Source organism: Taurulus bubalis (genome assembly GCF_910589615.1).
Source record: "Taurulus bubalis genome assembly, chromosome: 10".
NCBI classification, from domain to species: Eukaryota; Metazoa; Chordata; class Actinopteri; order Perciformes; family Cottidae; genus Taurulus; species Taurulus bubalis.
Window position 1 is genome coordinate 1,952,287 of NC_136598.1, and position 17,776 is coordinate 1,970,062.

General features: G+C 41.5%; 1 protein-coding gene across 1 annotated transcript in view; it reads left to right on the forward strand.

The window, feature by feature from the left end:
- Positions 1 to 1,880: 1,880 nt before the first annotated feature.
- sez6b (seizure related 6 homolog b) overlaps positions 1,881 to 17,776 on the forward strand; it is a gene marked incomplete at its 3' end in the record, with an annotated part of 158,689 nt that continues 142,793 nt past the window's right edge. Inside the window, 2 exon segments of the mRNA XM_079225089.1 lie at positions 1,881 to 2,136; positions 6,196 to 6,323. Of these exon segments, the coding sequence (XP_079081215.1) occupies positions 1,923 to 2,136; positions 6,196 to 6,323 (342 nt within the window). The 5' untranslated portion in view covers positions 1,881 to 1,922.

Sequence of the window (17,776 nt, forward strand, 5' to 3'; positions counted from 1 at the left end):
CTTTTCTGTTGTTGACCTATCTTTTAACATATAATCAGTAAAGATGTTCAACATAGATTTTGCAACAATTCCATGTGGGATGCAGTATTTTTTCCATAACCCATACATTTCTTGCTTTCCATAGACTCTCGTTTACACAGTTAATGATAGTCCACCATTTAATTACCTCAGCTGATTTATGTCTTTGTAAATTGCCATAAGCTATGTCCTCATAACTAACAGGGTTTCGGTACAAAGCTTGCAGCCATGGCGACACTAGTGACCAGACACCTCTCGCAGTTGGACATTACCAAAAAAGGTGTCCTCTCAAGGAACACTTTTGTTTACTGGTTTACAATTTGCCAGGCCAAATCTTTGTGGTTATTTGTCAGGATTGGGTTATTTACATTGGACCATACTATTTTTGTGTCCTTTTCAGTTAATTTACTCACAGGAGTCAACCGTAAATTGATTGGTGACAGAACCTGTTCTACTCCTGTTCTTGTGATTTGGTCATATGGTAATTGGGTTACACCTTGTTTTATGGATGAAAACACTGTATCGTACATTTTTGGCCAAGTTTGCGCATAAGGGATGGTTTGTGATGGTCTTTTCCCCCATAATCTAAGCACACCACGGCCCACCCAAAACATAGCAAAATGAGCCCAAAGTGGGGCTACATCAGACTTCAGACAAACTTTTATAATTGGGGTTACAAACATCGCTTTCAATGTCTGTGACACCTTTACCACCCTTCTCTAAAGGCCTGTACAATTATTGTTTTAGTTTCTCCCGTTTCCCTCCATATAAATTGCAAAACTATTTTTCTAATTGTCATCATGAATCTGTGTGGGATTGGAAAGGTTGTTGTTAAAGAGGCAAGGATTTCTGCTTTTATGACCAGAACTTTCCCAGCCATTGTAAGATCTCTGTCCAGCCGTTGGAGGAGCTTTAATTTTGGGTAATTTGGACTCCCAATTAATTTCCTTGCCTATTTGCACTCCTAAGATTTTGATTTTATCTTTTTTTTCGGTGTTCCAATGTGGTAAGTAAAGTAAGTAGCTCAGACCGTTGTGCACGCAGCTGTGACTGTAAACATTAAATGTTGCTGCCTGCCAAAGAATGACAATAATAGTTACGTATGAAGGGATATGAAAAATGTATACCTACATTCCCCTGGGTCCTACATCCCTCCAAGTGTAGCTTCCTAACACAACCAAAGTACCAATGTACAAACAGCTGCTGGCCAGTTGCGAGCGAGTTGGCCAGCGAGCAGGTCAACAACTACGACGGCTGTCCTTTTCGGCGTCAATGAATTAATGTGTTTACTCAGAAAAATAACATGATATACCGTGAAACCGCCAGAATCGTACAAAATACCGTGATATGAATTTTTTGCCATACCGCCCAGCCCTAGCACAGGCTGGTTGCTTGTTGTAGCACCATTCTATACCATTAACAAATAACAAATGGCATTGGTAGTGTGTTAAATGGCAGTGGATGGAAAGGTTGGGATTCAAGGCAAGAGAGCAGGCAGGAAAGTGAAGCCAGAAATCTCTGCACCTGCACAGCCAAGCGATCATTGAGTCTGTGGGACAAATCAACATCCCTCCAACAATATCTGTTATTCTCTTTCCTTCTCCGCAGCCTCTGTCTCTGAGGGTGGTGGATCTATCACCCAGGGGAGCCCTTCAGAGAGCGAGGCCAGGCTGTCCCCCACCACCCAGGACTCAGGCAGGAGGCCCCCCGTGGTCACCACCGCCCCAACTGTCAACGTCCCAGACCACCACCCACTCTACCGAAATGCCCTCCAACGCCCTCAGGGTCAGCCCAACTACTTTGAAGACAGCGAGTTATCCGGGTCTCAGCGCACCTTGTCCACCATGTCGATCGGGGCTTCAGATGAGAGTGCTGATGTCTCCAATGTGCAAACAACCCTTGTAATGCACACATTAGCAGCCACTTCTCACTCCAACACCCCTGTTCCAGTCACCAGCAGGGCTCCAGAACATGCTGCCAGCCTTGCCTCTGCTGCTACTGCTGCTAAGGAGAAAGGTGTAGTGAGGCCCAATCAGCCTGGACTGAAGCACAAAGTCAGGCCAGGCAGTGATGAGGAGGAAACAACCACCACCATCATCACCACCATGCAGAGCCCAGGTACCATTATTAAGCCTTTTTTAAATATATCACTTGGCATAACAATCATATTCCTTCATGATTTGAAAACAACTGTAGGGGGAAACACTTTTCTTTTGGTGGAGTGTGGAAGATGAGGTGGAGTTGAGGAGTCTCAGCCAGACGAAAGAAGCTTCAGTCAGATGCTTCATCAGCTGATACGTCTGCATCTCTTTCCAGGTGACAGCAGGTGAGCAGCTTGTGGCTCGCTGGCTTTTGTCTTTTTATATTCTTTGGGCTCTTCTCAGGCTCCTCTTGTCCCCAACATCACTGATGCTCAGTAGAAGGTACCAATGAGGTTCTGGTGGGTTTTAATCCCTCTCTCGAGCCCTCCTGTCCTGAGCTGTCACATCTCATGGCCGTTTGTAATCTTTGTATTCAGAATCATTTGTATTGCTTCTCTGTAAAAATGGACAACAACTTGACACGAGAATCTGGTCTTTTTTTAACCAGGAGATGTTTTATGACCATGTCAGGTACTTTGTGATGTTGATTACTGAGTTCACATTCTCCACATCAGCTCCATTGATGTAGGAGGAGGGTGACTACTTCCACTTCTTGCGTGTTCAAGTAAATTGCAGGACCACAGAAAGAACATGCTCAGTGAGAGGCTACATTAAGTTACAGAGATAGTAGATATGCAAATCAAAAACAACAATATACTAGTTTATCAACATATACCAACATGTTCTAAATAATTAGAAATTGACAAATCATCAAATGAATAATTTCTGCACAAGATTGACATATACCGTATGTTTTGAGTCTTACTCATGATAAACCTGGTTCACAAATATGAAACCCAGTCAGATTAAGGCCCATTTATTCACATAATTTACATTAATACATTATGTTATTGCAGTATAATTAGGGATGGGTATCGTTTGGGTTTTTTCCGATACCGGTGCTAAAACAATACTTTTAAAACGATAGCGGTGCCTAAACGGTGCCTGAACCGATACTTTTTAATTGCCAAGGCAATTTTTTTTCTTCAAATTGAACAATATATTAACTGTTTAAAGTATACTAGAAATATAAATAAATACATACAAACTGTACTTGACTTCAAACTACAGCTTCAAACCTTTTAACTTCAAACTATAAACAATATATATTTCAAAAGAACAGACACAAGCATCAGGTGGCCTGATGGGACTGGTGCAACAGAACTCAGACACTGTTGGATCCTAAAACTGCTGCTTTACTGGACTACACGTCATCATTCATATCAACTTGAGAGATTTGTTCCATCAAGCCGAGGATGGACGTTCAAAAGCTCGTGCTCGTGTCTGCAGCGATCTCTGTGAGCGCTGGAAGCCCCGCCCCCTCGAGCCCCGCTCTGCATGCAGGCAGACAGAGAGCAGAGCAGCGAGTGTGCTCTGATCCGCGCTATTTTAATAATTGTTTTTAGCGTGCGGGTACCGCGCTACCTTTTTAGTATTTATATACCGTGCAACTTTACAGAGTAGTGTAAAAAAAAAAGTATTTACATTTCTCAGGCACCGGAAGGAAGCACCGAAATCTGCGTTGCTTTTCGGTCCGGTAGGTACCGGACGTGTTGGAACCGGTGCCATATTGGCACCGGTTCTCGGTACCCAACCCTAATTATAATGCTATCTCAGCCAGGTGTAAATAACATTTGAGTGTGACCACATTCATAAGAAAAAATAAAGTTAACAAGTTAAAAGGTCCTATGACCTTGCCTCTTCATGCTGGCTCAAGCTGTAGAGGATTCTGTCCTCTGAAGGAAAAATGAGAAGAGCCCCCACAGCAGCAATGCTACAGGAGATGGTGACAGCTGGCCAGATGAGTCACAAGACTGAGAGACATGTCAAGTCAAGTGAGTTTTTGTTATTTAGCCCAACATTACTTGAATTGCCTCACAGGGCTTTACAATCTGCACATCATACAGCACCTGCTAACCTTTGACCCCCATCCTCGGTTTGGATGAGAACAACTGTCTTCCATGCCGTGTGTGCACTGTAAAGTTACAGTATGCAGAAAAATAATGATAATTTAAAGTAGATATATTACCTTCCAAAAAGCCAAGTTAGCAAGCTACTGAAAAGTGTAGAGGTATCTGGAGACCTGAGACAAACCATGCCTGCACTCAAGTTCATATCTTGAAGCCAACCTAATTTGCTTATTGAGACCTGTTCGCAATGCAAGAAGACTCGAAATAATGAGAACACAGTAATACATAAATGTATAAGGCCTGTGATCAGATGTTAATATTTACATCATGCAGCCAGACAGAGATCACATGTTAGCTATGATCAAGGTTCTATGTTCTGACCTCAGGATTCTATGCACTGACCTCAGGGTTCTATGCTCTGACCTCACATTTATGTGATCTCTGGGTTCTATGATCTGCCCTTAGGGTTCTATGCTCTGATCTTAGGGTTCTATAATCTGACCTCCAGGGTTATGTGCTCTGACCTCAGGGTTCTATGCTCTGATCACACGGTTCTGTGATCTCAGGGTTCTAAGATCTGACCTCAAGGTTCTACGCTCTGACCTCAAGGTTTTATGCTGTGATCTCAGGATTCTATACTCCGACTTCAGGGTTATCTAATCTCATGGTTCTATGCTCTGACCTCAGAATTGTCTTCCCTGACCCCAGGGTTCTCTGATCTCAGGGTTCTCTGCTCTGACAGCATGGTTCTATGCTCTGACATCAGGGTTCTATGCTCTGATTTTAGGGTTCTATGATCTGACCTCCAGGGTTCTGTGCTCTGACCTCACGGTTCTGTGATCTCAGTGGTCTATGCTCTGACCTCACGGTTCTATGCTCTGACCTCTGGGTTCTATGATCTGACCTCAAGGTTCTACGCTCTGACCTCAGGGTGTTATGCTGTGATCTCAGGACGCTATGCTCAGACTTCAGGGTTCTATAATCTCATGGTTCTATGCTCTGACCGCAGGATGGTCTTCCCTGACCTCAGGGTTCTCTGATCTCAGGGTTCTATGCTCTGCCCTCAGAGTACTATGATGCCATGGTTCTATTACTCTGACCTCAGGATTCTATGCTCTGACCTCAGGGTTCTATGCTCTGACCTCAGGGTTCTACGCTCTGGTCTCGGGAGGGCCTTCATGTACCAGTATTACACCTGCACCCAGACGCAGTACGACGGACACAGTGAATCCTTTGAGCAGGCTTTATTCGGGCAGAAACAGTCTCTGATTCTTGTCCATCGGTCCAACGGCAAGTCGTCAGGCAGAAACCAGCGGCTATTCTCGTGGCCGCGGACGGAAGGCTATGGCGCTTTACCGGGGCAAGGAAAGAATATCGTGGTCGGCAACAGAAGCCTGAGTTGTTTATCGAGGCAGAGGCAAGGCGGAGAAGTCCAAACAGGCAGGGTCGTACCGGGGAAACTGCCGGAGGGAAAAGTACTGGAAGAGCTGGCATAACACAGAGAACGATTTGGCTGTGAGTGAGTGAGGCTTAAATACTGTAGGGAGTAGGTGCACACATTTAACAATCTATAAATAAATACAAAAAAATATATGTCACAACTACTTTTAAACATTTCTATACAAAGGAAGCTTTTCGAAGGCGAACATGATCAAATCTGAAGTTGAAGTAAAAAAAATCTGTACGGAAGTGATTAATATGTTCATATTGTGATATGTGTATTTGTCAAACTGTTTTACAAGTGTTAGATTGGAATATGCTTTCGCGAGTACATCAAATTACACACATCGTTACCTCGTACACATCATACACATTTGGACATCATATGTTTCATTGCAGATCGGTTGATGAACATTATGGACTAATTTCTCTCCATATTGACACCGAAACAACGACATAGAATTTGGGTCAGTGCCTTCCAAAATGACTCATATGCTCATTGAACAACTAAAATAATCTGGTTAAGGTGAGGTCATTTTCATGGTGTAAAGAACTTAATGGCTGAGTTTTTGTTGCCCAATGGCCTCAGTGCCATCTCGGGACAATATAAATACAATATTGAGGGTAGATTCACCAGTGTGTGTCTTCTATCAGTCTCATTACCATGCTGCTCTCTGCCCTTGCAGGTGCCTGCCAGCTGAACCTGACTGGGGCAGAAGGATACATCGAGGCTCCGCCAGACTCTGCTCTTCACTCCACGACGGACTGCAGCTATGTCATCACTGTCTATCTGGGCTACGGCGTGGAGGTGCAGGTAAGAGCAACATCCATCAATACTGCATACGTTGGCCTCCTGATTCTCTCCAGCAAGCCTGATGTCATGAACAGTCCCGACTTCAGAAATGTACTACTGTTCTACATTTAATCTACTAAATGGACAGAAAGGTGTGTACTTACTTACTATAGTAGTTATTTTGGCCAAAAGACAGCTACAAATATGTTATATCATATTTATTATAATTAATATCAATAATAAAAACACAGCATCTGATTTGTTTGATATTCAAGAAGAGAAATGCACCTCCCAGGGAATGCAACGTTGTCTTGTTACTGGTTCTAGTGGGAAAGACAGGCTGAGTGGATTGGTTCTAGTGGGACAGAATATATATATATATATATATATATATATATATATATATATATATGTATGTGTGTGTGTGTGTGTGTGTGTGTGTGTGTGTGTGTCTCATCTCCAGGCTGTGACTCTGAACATGTTGAAATGGATTGTCTTTCTAGCACTGGGACATGTTGATATGCCTTCATCAACAGGGTGAACTATGCCAGGCTTAGTTTGTATTTATTCAGACACTGTGTTGTCTCTGTGCAATATGGCTCTGGACCCACTCCGCCATTGTCCATTTGTGTCCAAATGATTGCCCCTTTTTAAACGGTTAAATCACTGGGCATGGTGTTTGCCTCCAGTCAGATGGATGGCTTCAATTAGCTTTTTAATTTGTCATCAACAATACTTCTCCAGCTGTCTCTGGGCCAGCAGTGCAGATATACAGCTCATATATTCTTCATATAGCACCTGCTCTGACAGCAGAGCAATTCACTGTTCATTTAAAAAGTACAGGTCCATGATGCTCCTCTCCCTTCCACCATATGTTTAGATTCTATAAGAGGATTTCAGCAGAAATATGTCATAGATATCCTGAATCATGCTTTAATAGACAACCAATTACATTGTGAATTGTACATAGATTGTATGTCTCATCTTTGACACTGGCTACTGTTTCCAACATAAAACTCTTGTCGGTCTTCTGCAGATGATCAAAGGTTTTTTTATGGGTTTTAGATTTTGGTAATATTGTCTGAATGTCAGTCGTCGGTAGAATATTTTAATTTGCTCAAATTCAAGGGCGGATGTTCAAAATTGGTGGGGTCACATTAAGGAGAGGTAATCAGGCTCCTCCCCCACCAATAGTGGAAAAATCAGGCACATGGGGAAAATTCTAAATATTCAAATATAGTGGCCTTCAATGCAATAAAGCTCTGTGTTCCGTATTGCTTTCAAATATGTATTTTTCTGTAGATCAACTTTTCTAACGTATTGTTATCTCTGAGTCAGCACACATGTAGGCATGGTTTACTCCTCCTGTTTTATGTTTTGTTTGGTGAAGTGACCTCTGTAAATGTGGACGTGGCACCAATTCACCTCAATTATTTTTATATTGTTTATTATTAAATCTATAATAATATTGTTTTATTATTAAAAGCACATATGTGTTTCTGTAAAATGTCTGCACATTAATAACACCTCCCACATATCTGTGGGAAGTGACTCTGAGAAGTCAAGAATTAAGTTTTAATAGTTTGAGAAAAAAAAATACCTTCCTATAAAACCGAAACCAACAAACTCTTCTGATCAGGAATTCTTCTCACCATCATCTATCTTGTCCACACAAATGATTAGTTCACCACCTCTGAAGTTCAGACCCGGCCCCGTTATCACGAACATTCAAAGCAGCAGTGGTAGTTGTGGTGCCAGTGAGCCAGAACTATTCCATTAACGCATTTAAACTATGAAAAAATTCAGATCTCAACTCAATATTTTAATCAACATTGTCTCACAATCACATCTCTGCTACTGACCTTCTAAAGAGGGGCCATGATGATCGCAGGTGGGGAAAGAGAGAGACTGCCAATAACCATGCTGTATAATTCTCTACTGGACCCGTTAAGGTCCATGGCATTTTTTTAGGATTTAGCTCGAAATAGCATACCCAAACTAAAAAGGGTGTATCTCTGCAACCACAAGGGCTATTTGAATAATTTTGGTGTTATAATAAACGCAACCCTTGTGAGCTTTTGGTCAGATGTGTAAATATTCATATATATGTTGCTGGCTAAGAGTAAATAAAGATTGAAACACAGAAAAAATAGAAGTTTCAGGTCCGCCAATAAAAAAAAAGCACTTTCAGGATGATTATCTCCTTGAAATGATGCTTCACTAAGCCCTGAGGCCAAATCATAGCACAATATGTGAACAGTCTCTCTGCAATATTTTCACTTGAAAAAAAGTGAAGCAGAACAAAGTCAGAGAGTTAAAGTACAGAGAGAATTCAGGCGAGGTTTCCAAAATTTGCATTTCGGCACATTTGCGCATATTTTCGCGCATCTGTGACATTTGAATTTTTTCATGTAACAAACCTTATATTTCCCTTGTATATGACTTATGATGTTCAATAAACTTGTATTAGTGGGGATTTACTGAGGGAAATGCATTTTTTCTTTTATTTGCTATTTTCTCAAAATTTGCTCAGCGATTTATGTTGCTGTGTTCTTTGGTTCATATCTCAGTGATGCTTTGCAGCAGAGGGATTTGGTGAATAGATTTGGAATCTGTGTGGAATTGTCTTACTTTTTGTCATTTGGTTTCTTCTGATAGCACCAAGCTACGGGATGCTAGTTCCGGAAACATGCAGAGTGGGCTGACTTATGACAAAATTATAACTATTTTATTTTAATAATTATTTTAGTTGGTGTTTGAGTAGCCCAAGTTCTCTTGTTTAATTTGATGTGTAGCACCAATATATTTGTTCATGATTATTATAATGTTTTACACAGTTTAACTAAAATGTCCAAAAAAGGACCTATATAGGTTCATTCGGGGCTTAAAGTTTTGGTTTGCTCCAGTAGAGGACTCCATTGGTATCTTCCCTCTACAAGTTACATGTCTAGTTTTGGAGAAACTGGCCTTCAATAAGATTCTGTTTTCACTAGTGTGCTATTCTGTGAATTTTTTTTTCCACCAAAACCCACCCAACAAAGAGAGGGTAGCATTCCAGCACATTAGTACTAAATGTTCTAAAGTGCTCATCTTTTCGACCCCTATTTCAAAAAACCTTCAGCATTTTCAAGATGGTACCAAGCCAATGCTAACGGGGCAACCATATAAAAGGTGTGATCCTTAGCTGCTCCTTTATGAAAGGAAAGGAGGCAATGCTGTCCCTCAATTCCTTCTGTCATCTTTTGATTATTCTTCCACAGCTCTTGGGTTTGTTTCTTAGGAGCAGAATCTCCAGCTGAAAGTTCCATTCTTATAAACATTAAGGAATGGTGGATGAGTGAGAGAAAAACTAACCGCACAATGCGTGCCAGTTATATTTGATCCCGACTTGCTCTGATGTCATGAACACGTGGTCAACGTTAATCTCATGTGATCGAGGCGGCGGCCGCCGTTTTTAGAGCCAGGCGCCACAGTAGCTCGCCACTGCATGACCCGATGCATGATGGGAAACACCTGGCAGTCGCAATATCAAAGCGCTGATTATCTCTTAGATTTGACAACACCACATTTAGTATAAAATTCTTATTTTCTTGATGCTAGATTGGTCGCTATTAGTCTCAGGTTTAATCTAAAAACATAGTGTTGTTGATCATGATAAATCTTATTTATATAACTCATGTCAAAATGTGCAATGGGTTTCACAGGCAGACATAAAAAGAACAAAGGCTAGCATACAATGCAATTACATGCACATTTCCTCATATATATATTTACAAACATGAATAAACCTGAACAAGATCTGTAAATGACAAGTAGCTGTGGTGGCAGGGGTGTGGTTAGGCTCAGAGGGAGTGTGGATGAGCAGCTCAGGGGACAGGTGCCGGGGATGAGGCCTAATTGGCCTCAGCTGATGCTGATTGTTTTCCCCAACACAAAGAGCAGTAGGAAAGACGGTGGGGGAGCCCGGGTGACTGCTGTTAGACGGTCTGTGAGAGCTAGTGCAAATAAAGGCCTTTACCAACTTTAAATACCTGAGTGCTGTGTCATTGTGCAGGGGGACTCACCAGGGTAAGGGAACGCTTTACAGTAGCATACAGATCGGATCTAATAGGAAGTAGCTGTTTCTTTGACTTCCTGTGTATTCTTTGAAGGCAGCTGAAACCGACAGAAACCAACATTACCACAAGCATGCCGACTTTACAAACTGATTGGCAACGTGTGTGGTGAGAAAATAGGTCGTATTTTAACGTTCTTTCAAGCTCCCTTTGTCACACAACTAATTCTGCCTTTTTCATATTTACAATCAAATGCAACACAATGAATATAGAGTAAAAAGGGTGTTCTATCTATTTTTAAGATTCAGCTCATTGCAACCCTTAACCCTTCGAGGTCTTCGAGCGCGCGCACGCGTTATACGATACTGCCGTTTTGAAAATATTCACTCAGTCACGATAATTCTGCACAGAAATCTGGTTCCATGTCTCCAAGATTTAGTTAAACTTCCTCTGCCTTTTGTCTGCGAGATCATATGAGATTCACACAGCAAGATATAGCATTCTACACACCCAGACGTGTCATATGATGCGTACACAGCTTAACCGGGAGAGAGAGAAAAAGAGCAGGCAGGCAGGCTGAGCGAACCTATACTGGAGAATGGCGCAGCTTCAACCATAAATAGAGCCTGAAGGAGTCAATCCCTGAGATGAACAGGACAATGCCACGCAAAGGGATCCATTGGAAGATGGGTAAGTGCATTTACTGAACTTTGCAATAGCATATTTACGTTAGTAATGGGACCTGTAGCCAGATAGAGCTGCTGCTAACACGAAGCTAGCGGGTAGCGAGCTAACGATCGCTAACGATCGCTAACGATCGCTAACAGGGTTATATATGTCTACAGGCTGACTAAGACTGAACGGTGGTTGTTCAAATATTATCACGACCCCTGTTAACTTTCGTTCAGTGAACGTAGTACACTTAGTAGTGTTATAGCTCTGTTAATCGTTACTGCCGTAGTGTTTACGTAGCTGCTGCTCACGCGGAGCTAGCGAGCTAACGATCGCTAATGTGGTTATATATGGCTACAGGTTGGATAAAAAACTGAACGATGGGTGTTCAAATATTGTCACGATCCCCGTTAACTTTCGTTCAGTGAACGTAGTACGCTTAGTAGTGTGGGATCTCTGTTATGTGTTTGTGAGACTGAAATTACCATGTTGTTAGGTTAGCTGCGCGCTAACCGGAAGTAGCGGTGCAGTAGCTAAATGGGTCTGAGACTGAACGGGGCATAATCAAATATTGTCACTATCCTGTTACTTTCTTTCAGTGAACTTATACTAACTATTAGTAATGTACTTTGGATAATGGATTTGCAGCTGCCAGGGTCCAGAGGACAACATGCAGCATTGCTTTAGCAGCCTCCAGTCCGTCTCTGCCAAATCATCACTGCAGGCCACAACGCCAGCCACAGCTCATCACCTCACCATATAATAATAAATTTGATTTTAGACATTTATTTACATGTTTCTACCATTTTTGTATTCATAAATTTCACTGCTTTTGTGAACCTAAGACCTTTGGTAAACTAATTTCAAGCACCAAAACAGTTCGACCTCCTGAGTAAAGCTATGTTTTCACAAGAGATATGAAGATTTTCCAAAATCTAGATTACATTTTTCAGCTTTAGAGTAATATTTCTCTTTACACTTTTGCCTTATGACAATGGTGCCTCATTATATAGAGAGCTGAGATTGTTCTGCAATTTTAGATGTAAAACACATGGGTATCTATCATAAGCAAGTGACTTTAAAAAGTGAATTTAAGAAATTATGTAAAATCAAGAAAATGACTCCAGAGGGTTAGACCACATTATAATCCTACTTGCTTGAAGCCCAACCATGATGTTTTTTCTACCCTGACAAAGTGCTTTTCTTTCCGAAACCTAACCGCCAATGTTTCACAACATTAACCACGTATGACAAGTCTTCAACTTCAAGATACTTTGCAGAAGGAGTCGATATAAATCACAACAGGGTCTTTTCAAGGAGTAAAAATATGACTAGTAGGGATGATATCACATTATGAACACTATTTTCTTTGGACGTGTTTGCCACGTCAAAAACTAACTTGTTTCAAGCACACCTCAGGCTGTTACAGACTGACAGCATACAGACTGCAGTGCTTCTGGTATTGGGCAGTTCAAAGACACAAACTTATAACTCGGCTATTTTGTTCTGTAGAGATTTTAACCTGTGTTTGCTTTTGACCTTATGTGTGCTGCTTTGCCTTTTTTGCCTTTTAAGAAGTGACATCATCATTGGTTTGTGGACTGCTGTTATATACCTTGTGTTTGGATTTCATCGTCACCATCTTGGCTTTTTTGCCTCCGATGTACAGAAGTTACCATATTTGGACTCAGGAGGAGTGATGTAGAGACTGTGTACATCTTTGGTAGCGGCAGCAACCTGTCAATCACTGTAGCCCCGCCCTCACAATGTTTATGTAACCATAACACAGTTCTTATTTTAAACAAATTACAATCTATTGTGCCTAAACCTAAACAAACCTTCACCGTAGCACCATAAAACTGACTCTTCAACATGGATCTGTAACAGTTTTGAAAGGCAAAGACAAATGTCCCGACAGGCAGGTCAGATCAGAAAACTCCTGTCTCTCTAGAGGCCACAGACAAACGACTGATTTTGTCATTAATGTTAAAAGGACTTGTTCACTTAGTATAGCCTACCAAGTCGTAATTCAGAACGTGTGCATATGAGTCCTTCAGTAACCAGCTGTTAATTCAGCAATTACGCTAATCATTCCAAATTATTCTAGACACTTTTGATGATCTTGTCTCTGGAGCTGCTGCAAGTCCTAATTCTGTCAGTGTGAAATAACGCGGCCAGCTTTCACTCACCATTGCGCACCCCTTGGTGTTGACGTGCAGCACTTTGCGCCAACAAGCTCCTGCAAAAACACAGATGCATTCTCATCACTTAATGAACTAAAGATGAACTAAAAAGAGTTTAAGGCTGGACACATGAGGGAAGGAAGAATTATTCTAACATCCTTTCCGGAGAATGTGACACACCGACGAAGACTGTACTTGCCTACAGTGGCCATGCAAATGCTCTGTAGATGTCCAATGTCACCTCCACAAATGTGTTTGGCCCGTAGACAATGGCGGGCGCTCCAAATGATTACAGCCACTCTATCCACTCGAGGGCATTCACAGTCGTTTTGAAGCGTCTGACCTTTTTGGGGAGGCTTATGTGATGATTTAAGTAGTGCCCTTGTCTCTACCTGAAAACCCCTTCCTCCACATGATTAACTCCAAGAGCTTTGCTTCCTGCTGCTCATAAAATATACAATGGCTATTACACTGCTGACCTTCCAGATGCATAGCCTAATATATGTAGGATAAAAAAAATGAACATTTGGTTGCAAATCATGGTCAATGACATCTTCCAGCTGCTTCTTGTAGCTGATGTAGATAGAAAATGACAGGGAAGAGAATTAAATGAAAGGAAGAGAAGCAAATGGTACAGTTCTCTCTCGCTCTCTGTCCATGGTGGAGCGGGGGTTCCATTTGGCAACACCTGGAAGCTGCGTGATATCCTCCCAGATCCATTTTCTTAATGTATGCATCTTCTTTTTATCGACTGGACTGTCTGCTATTTAATTATGTTGCTTATTCTGAGTACATGTCTGCCCATCCTGGGAGAGGGATCCCTCCCGGAGGTTTTGCCTGTATTTTCCCCAAATATTTTTTGGGGGAACTATTTCTTTGTACCAAGTGTGGGTCAAATGACAGGCGGTGTCTTATGGTTTACAGTTTGTAAAGCCACAAGAGGTACATTTGCAAGATTGGACTACAAATATAATATAATTGACAACTAGACAGAGGAGAAGGTAATGAGGCCAAATGGAAGAATACAATACATGATGAAAGCGTGGCCTTTAGAAAGGCCTATAGGTTTACTTTCAGAAATGGGCAGATTCAGTCAATTGACTTCAGTCAATGAAAAGAAAGAAAAAACTAAAAGAACGTGAATAGCTGAGATTTTGCATCGAAGATCAAGGACTCAACAACAGTCCTGGCAGGATGAAGGGGCATTGTGGGTTCAGGCCCAAGTTCTGTTGGCTTTGCTGTTTGCAACCATTGTTTTGCCTAAACCAACTGCATGATGTCTACCCTAACCTAATTGTGTGTTGCCTAAACCTATCATTTTGTACGTAGTGTCGTCCAGAAAAATGATTCAGGGCTCTCAAGTGTCACGCATTGAGCGTGACTGTCACACATTTCGGTCTTAAGTCACGCCCTCCCGCCACACATCGTATTTCTCACGCTGAAAAAAAACTCTAGGCTATTTAATGTGCCGCAGCGCACAAACATGACCTGGTCGCGCTGCCCTCACCATGGAGGAATCAAGCACGTCTCCCCCGAATCCCCTGGAGTTCTGCCGCGAGGTGCCACTCATCAGCCAATCAAAAAAAAGAAATGGGCTACAGGAATAGCCAATCAGAAAAATGTATCTGTTGTATCTGGGTGAAATGTAATCCAGCAACCAATGAAAATAAAGCTAATTTTAATATGGGGAGGAGGTGGAGCTGGTCTGTGGGTATGCGGCGGGGGGCGTTCCAAGCTAACCTGTCTGACAACCATTGTAATAATGGCATAACGGCACTCTAAGAATAATTTGAGTGAGTACTTTTAAAATAAGAATCAACTTAAATATGTATTTCGACCAACCCAAAGCATGTGCAATCAGTTTTTACTGCACAAAATGTGTGACTCAAGTGCACGCTGTGTATTTACTACCACACTGCTGAGAACTGATCATTTATATTTTGTGGGGAGGAGGAGGAGGATATGTCACTCTTACCTGTCTTAAAAACTTGAGAGCCCTGAAAATGTATTATGCCAATTGACACAACATGTACATATGTTTGGTTCGGAGCAAAACCAATAGATTGCATTTTGTGACCATTTCAGGATCTGCCGTGAGATGGTGTTGCATACACATTTGCGCTCCGTGGCCTGGTGAAGTGTTTTCGCCACGGTGAGTTCTGTTGCTGAACTGGGAATTACGGGTGCAGAATTTTTAATTTTAATGACCGTCTGCATAACCGGTCCAAAGTCTTCTTGGTAGTTAACTATTGACATCCCAAATTAAGAGGCCAATTTATTGGGGCAGCTGTGGCTCAGAGGTAGTGGGTCATCCACTAATGAGAAGATTGGCGGTTCAATCACTGGCTCCTCCAGTCCGCACGGAGACGTGTCCTCGTTTAGACGCTGAGCCCCAAATTGCTCCCGAACGTGCCATCAGTGTGTGCGTGTAATGAAGTGGAGTTTCTAATGAGGACCAGGACACGTCTTGTCTGAACGGAATCACTTTACTGGTGAACTGCAGTCCTAAAACTATTGAAGTGATTGAGAACGCGCTCTTGCACCCGACATGTATATAATCCACACGTAACATTAAAATTAGTTAGCATCAACAAGCACGTAACATTGTACTTTCTGCCTTCAAAGTAAAAGCACTTCCTGTTTCCATGCTCTTCAAAATAAGAGTAAATAATGTAATAAAACAAGTTACAACAGTGCGCAAATGTGAATCAGCTTAGATCACCTTACATCAGTGTATGAATGTTTGAGGATGGTGCTTTAAATGGTCGGAAGACTAGAAAGGTGCTATAGAAATGCAAAAAAACAACGAAGGTCAATACTCGGCCCCAATGTTGGTCATGTTTACTCGTAATCACGTCCACATCTTGGCAGAAGATAGCTGTGCTTCGTGTCCTAGGCGTAATGTAGATTAGAATAAATATTCTCCTTATCATATATCATACTGTATAGCATTCTGTACACATGGCATCTATTGTTCTTCTGTTCATCTTGATATGTGTACAGATTGTAAAGCCCCCTGGGGCAAATATGTGATTTTGGGATACACAAAATAAATAACTTGATCTGATATTATGCTAAGCAACAGTGAAGAAGAGAAAAACGACTCCAATGAAGGCTTTTTAAGTTGTTTTCTCTCTTCTCTCAACTGGCTTCGGCAAGAGTTTGACAGATGGTTCATCCAATCACCTGCCAAATATTTTTGAAATTGCCTGCCATATACCGAACAGTTTCCAATGTCGGTTTCTCAGATGGTTCTGTGTAACAATCCATCTGGCAGATCAAGTGGCATTCAAGAGCATTCCCTCTAAATAAGTCGGGCTGATCTCATCTAGCATTCGTAGCTATGCCTATGAAAAATAATAGGCCTTAATATGTCATGCTCGTAATAATGAACAAGGAAGTATTAAGACTGCACAAAGCCACATAGAGCGGGTAGGAGGTGAGTGAGGAAATTAGGTATGGGGACATCATCTTCCTAAATAGCTAGGCCGGGGCCTAATTAATAAAAAGTAATGTTACTCCTGTCAAAGGGACTTCCCAAGTGACGTCGTGCATAATTTGAAGAAAGGGATTTAACCATTTATTTGCAGGCACAGAACTGGAGAAATTATGTGTTGTTACATTCGGGGGTATTATTTCATACTATCATCAGTTTCATTTCAAGCTATTTTTACTTACTTTACTGACGACTTTTTACTTCTACTCCTTACATTTTCACGCAAATATCTGTACTTTCTACTCCCTACATTTTAAAAATATGACTATCCAGATTACAACATACTATACTACTGTCTAATGTTTTTTTTTTTGTTTTTATCTTTTTTATATTTATCTTGTGTACTGTATATTGTGTGTGGATAAAGTACAGAGAGCAAAGTGAAACCGGAGTCAAATCTCATGTATGTGCAAACTTACATGGCCATTAAAGCTGATTCTGATTCTGAAGTGCCTTTTGTTTCTGACTCCTTAGAAAGAATGTGGGTCCTGCAGTGGCTTCACTTGTCTCCCGCAGAGTTAATTTATTTGCAGCTTGGTGAAAGCAGGCCCCAGAATCCACTGGTCCTTCACCCCACCATGCACTGCTATTGGCTCGGCATTGGTTTCAGTTAACTTAGGTTCACAGATTAATGCACAAACTACAACAAAAATAATTTAGGGATGAGACTACTATTCATCGTCCATAACGGCCTCAACAAAACGGTTCCCTGCTACCTGCAACATGCCAACTTTCCTGTATTTACATTCCCCAATCTCCACCCTTAAATGATGCCCAAGGGTAACAGAACATGAGTGGGGAAAGGGTAAAAGAAGAAGAATGGTAAGGAAGAAAATGGAAGTGTTGAAAGGAAAAGGGCAGTCAAAATAAAAGCCGTCAGATACAGAGGAAGGGTGTAAAGCAAATTATGAGAGGAGGGGAGAGTGATAGGAGCAGGAAAGGAAAGATTTTTTTTTTAAGCAAAGTGGAGGAGATAATGAGCATGCACCCGAGATAAAATAGATGCAGTTTCTCTCACTTACTCATTATTAAAAGTGACTCCAGTGTCCTGATGTGGCTGAGCTACAT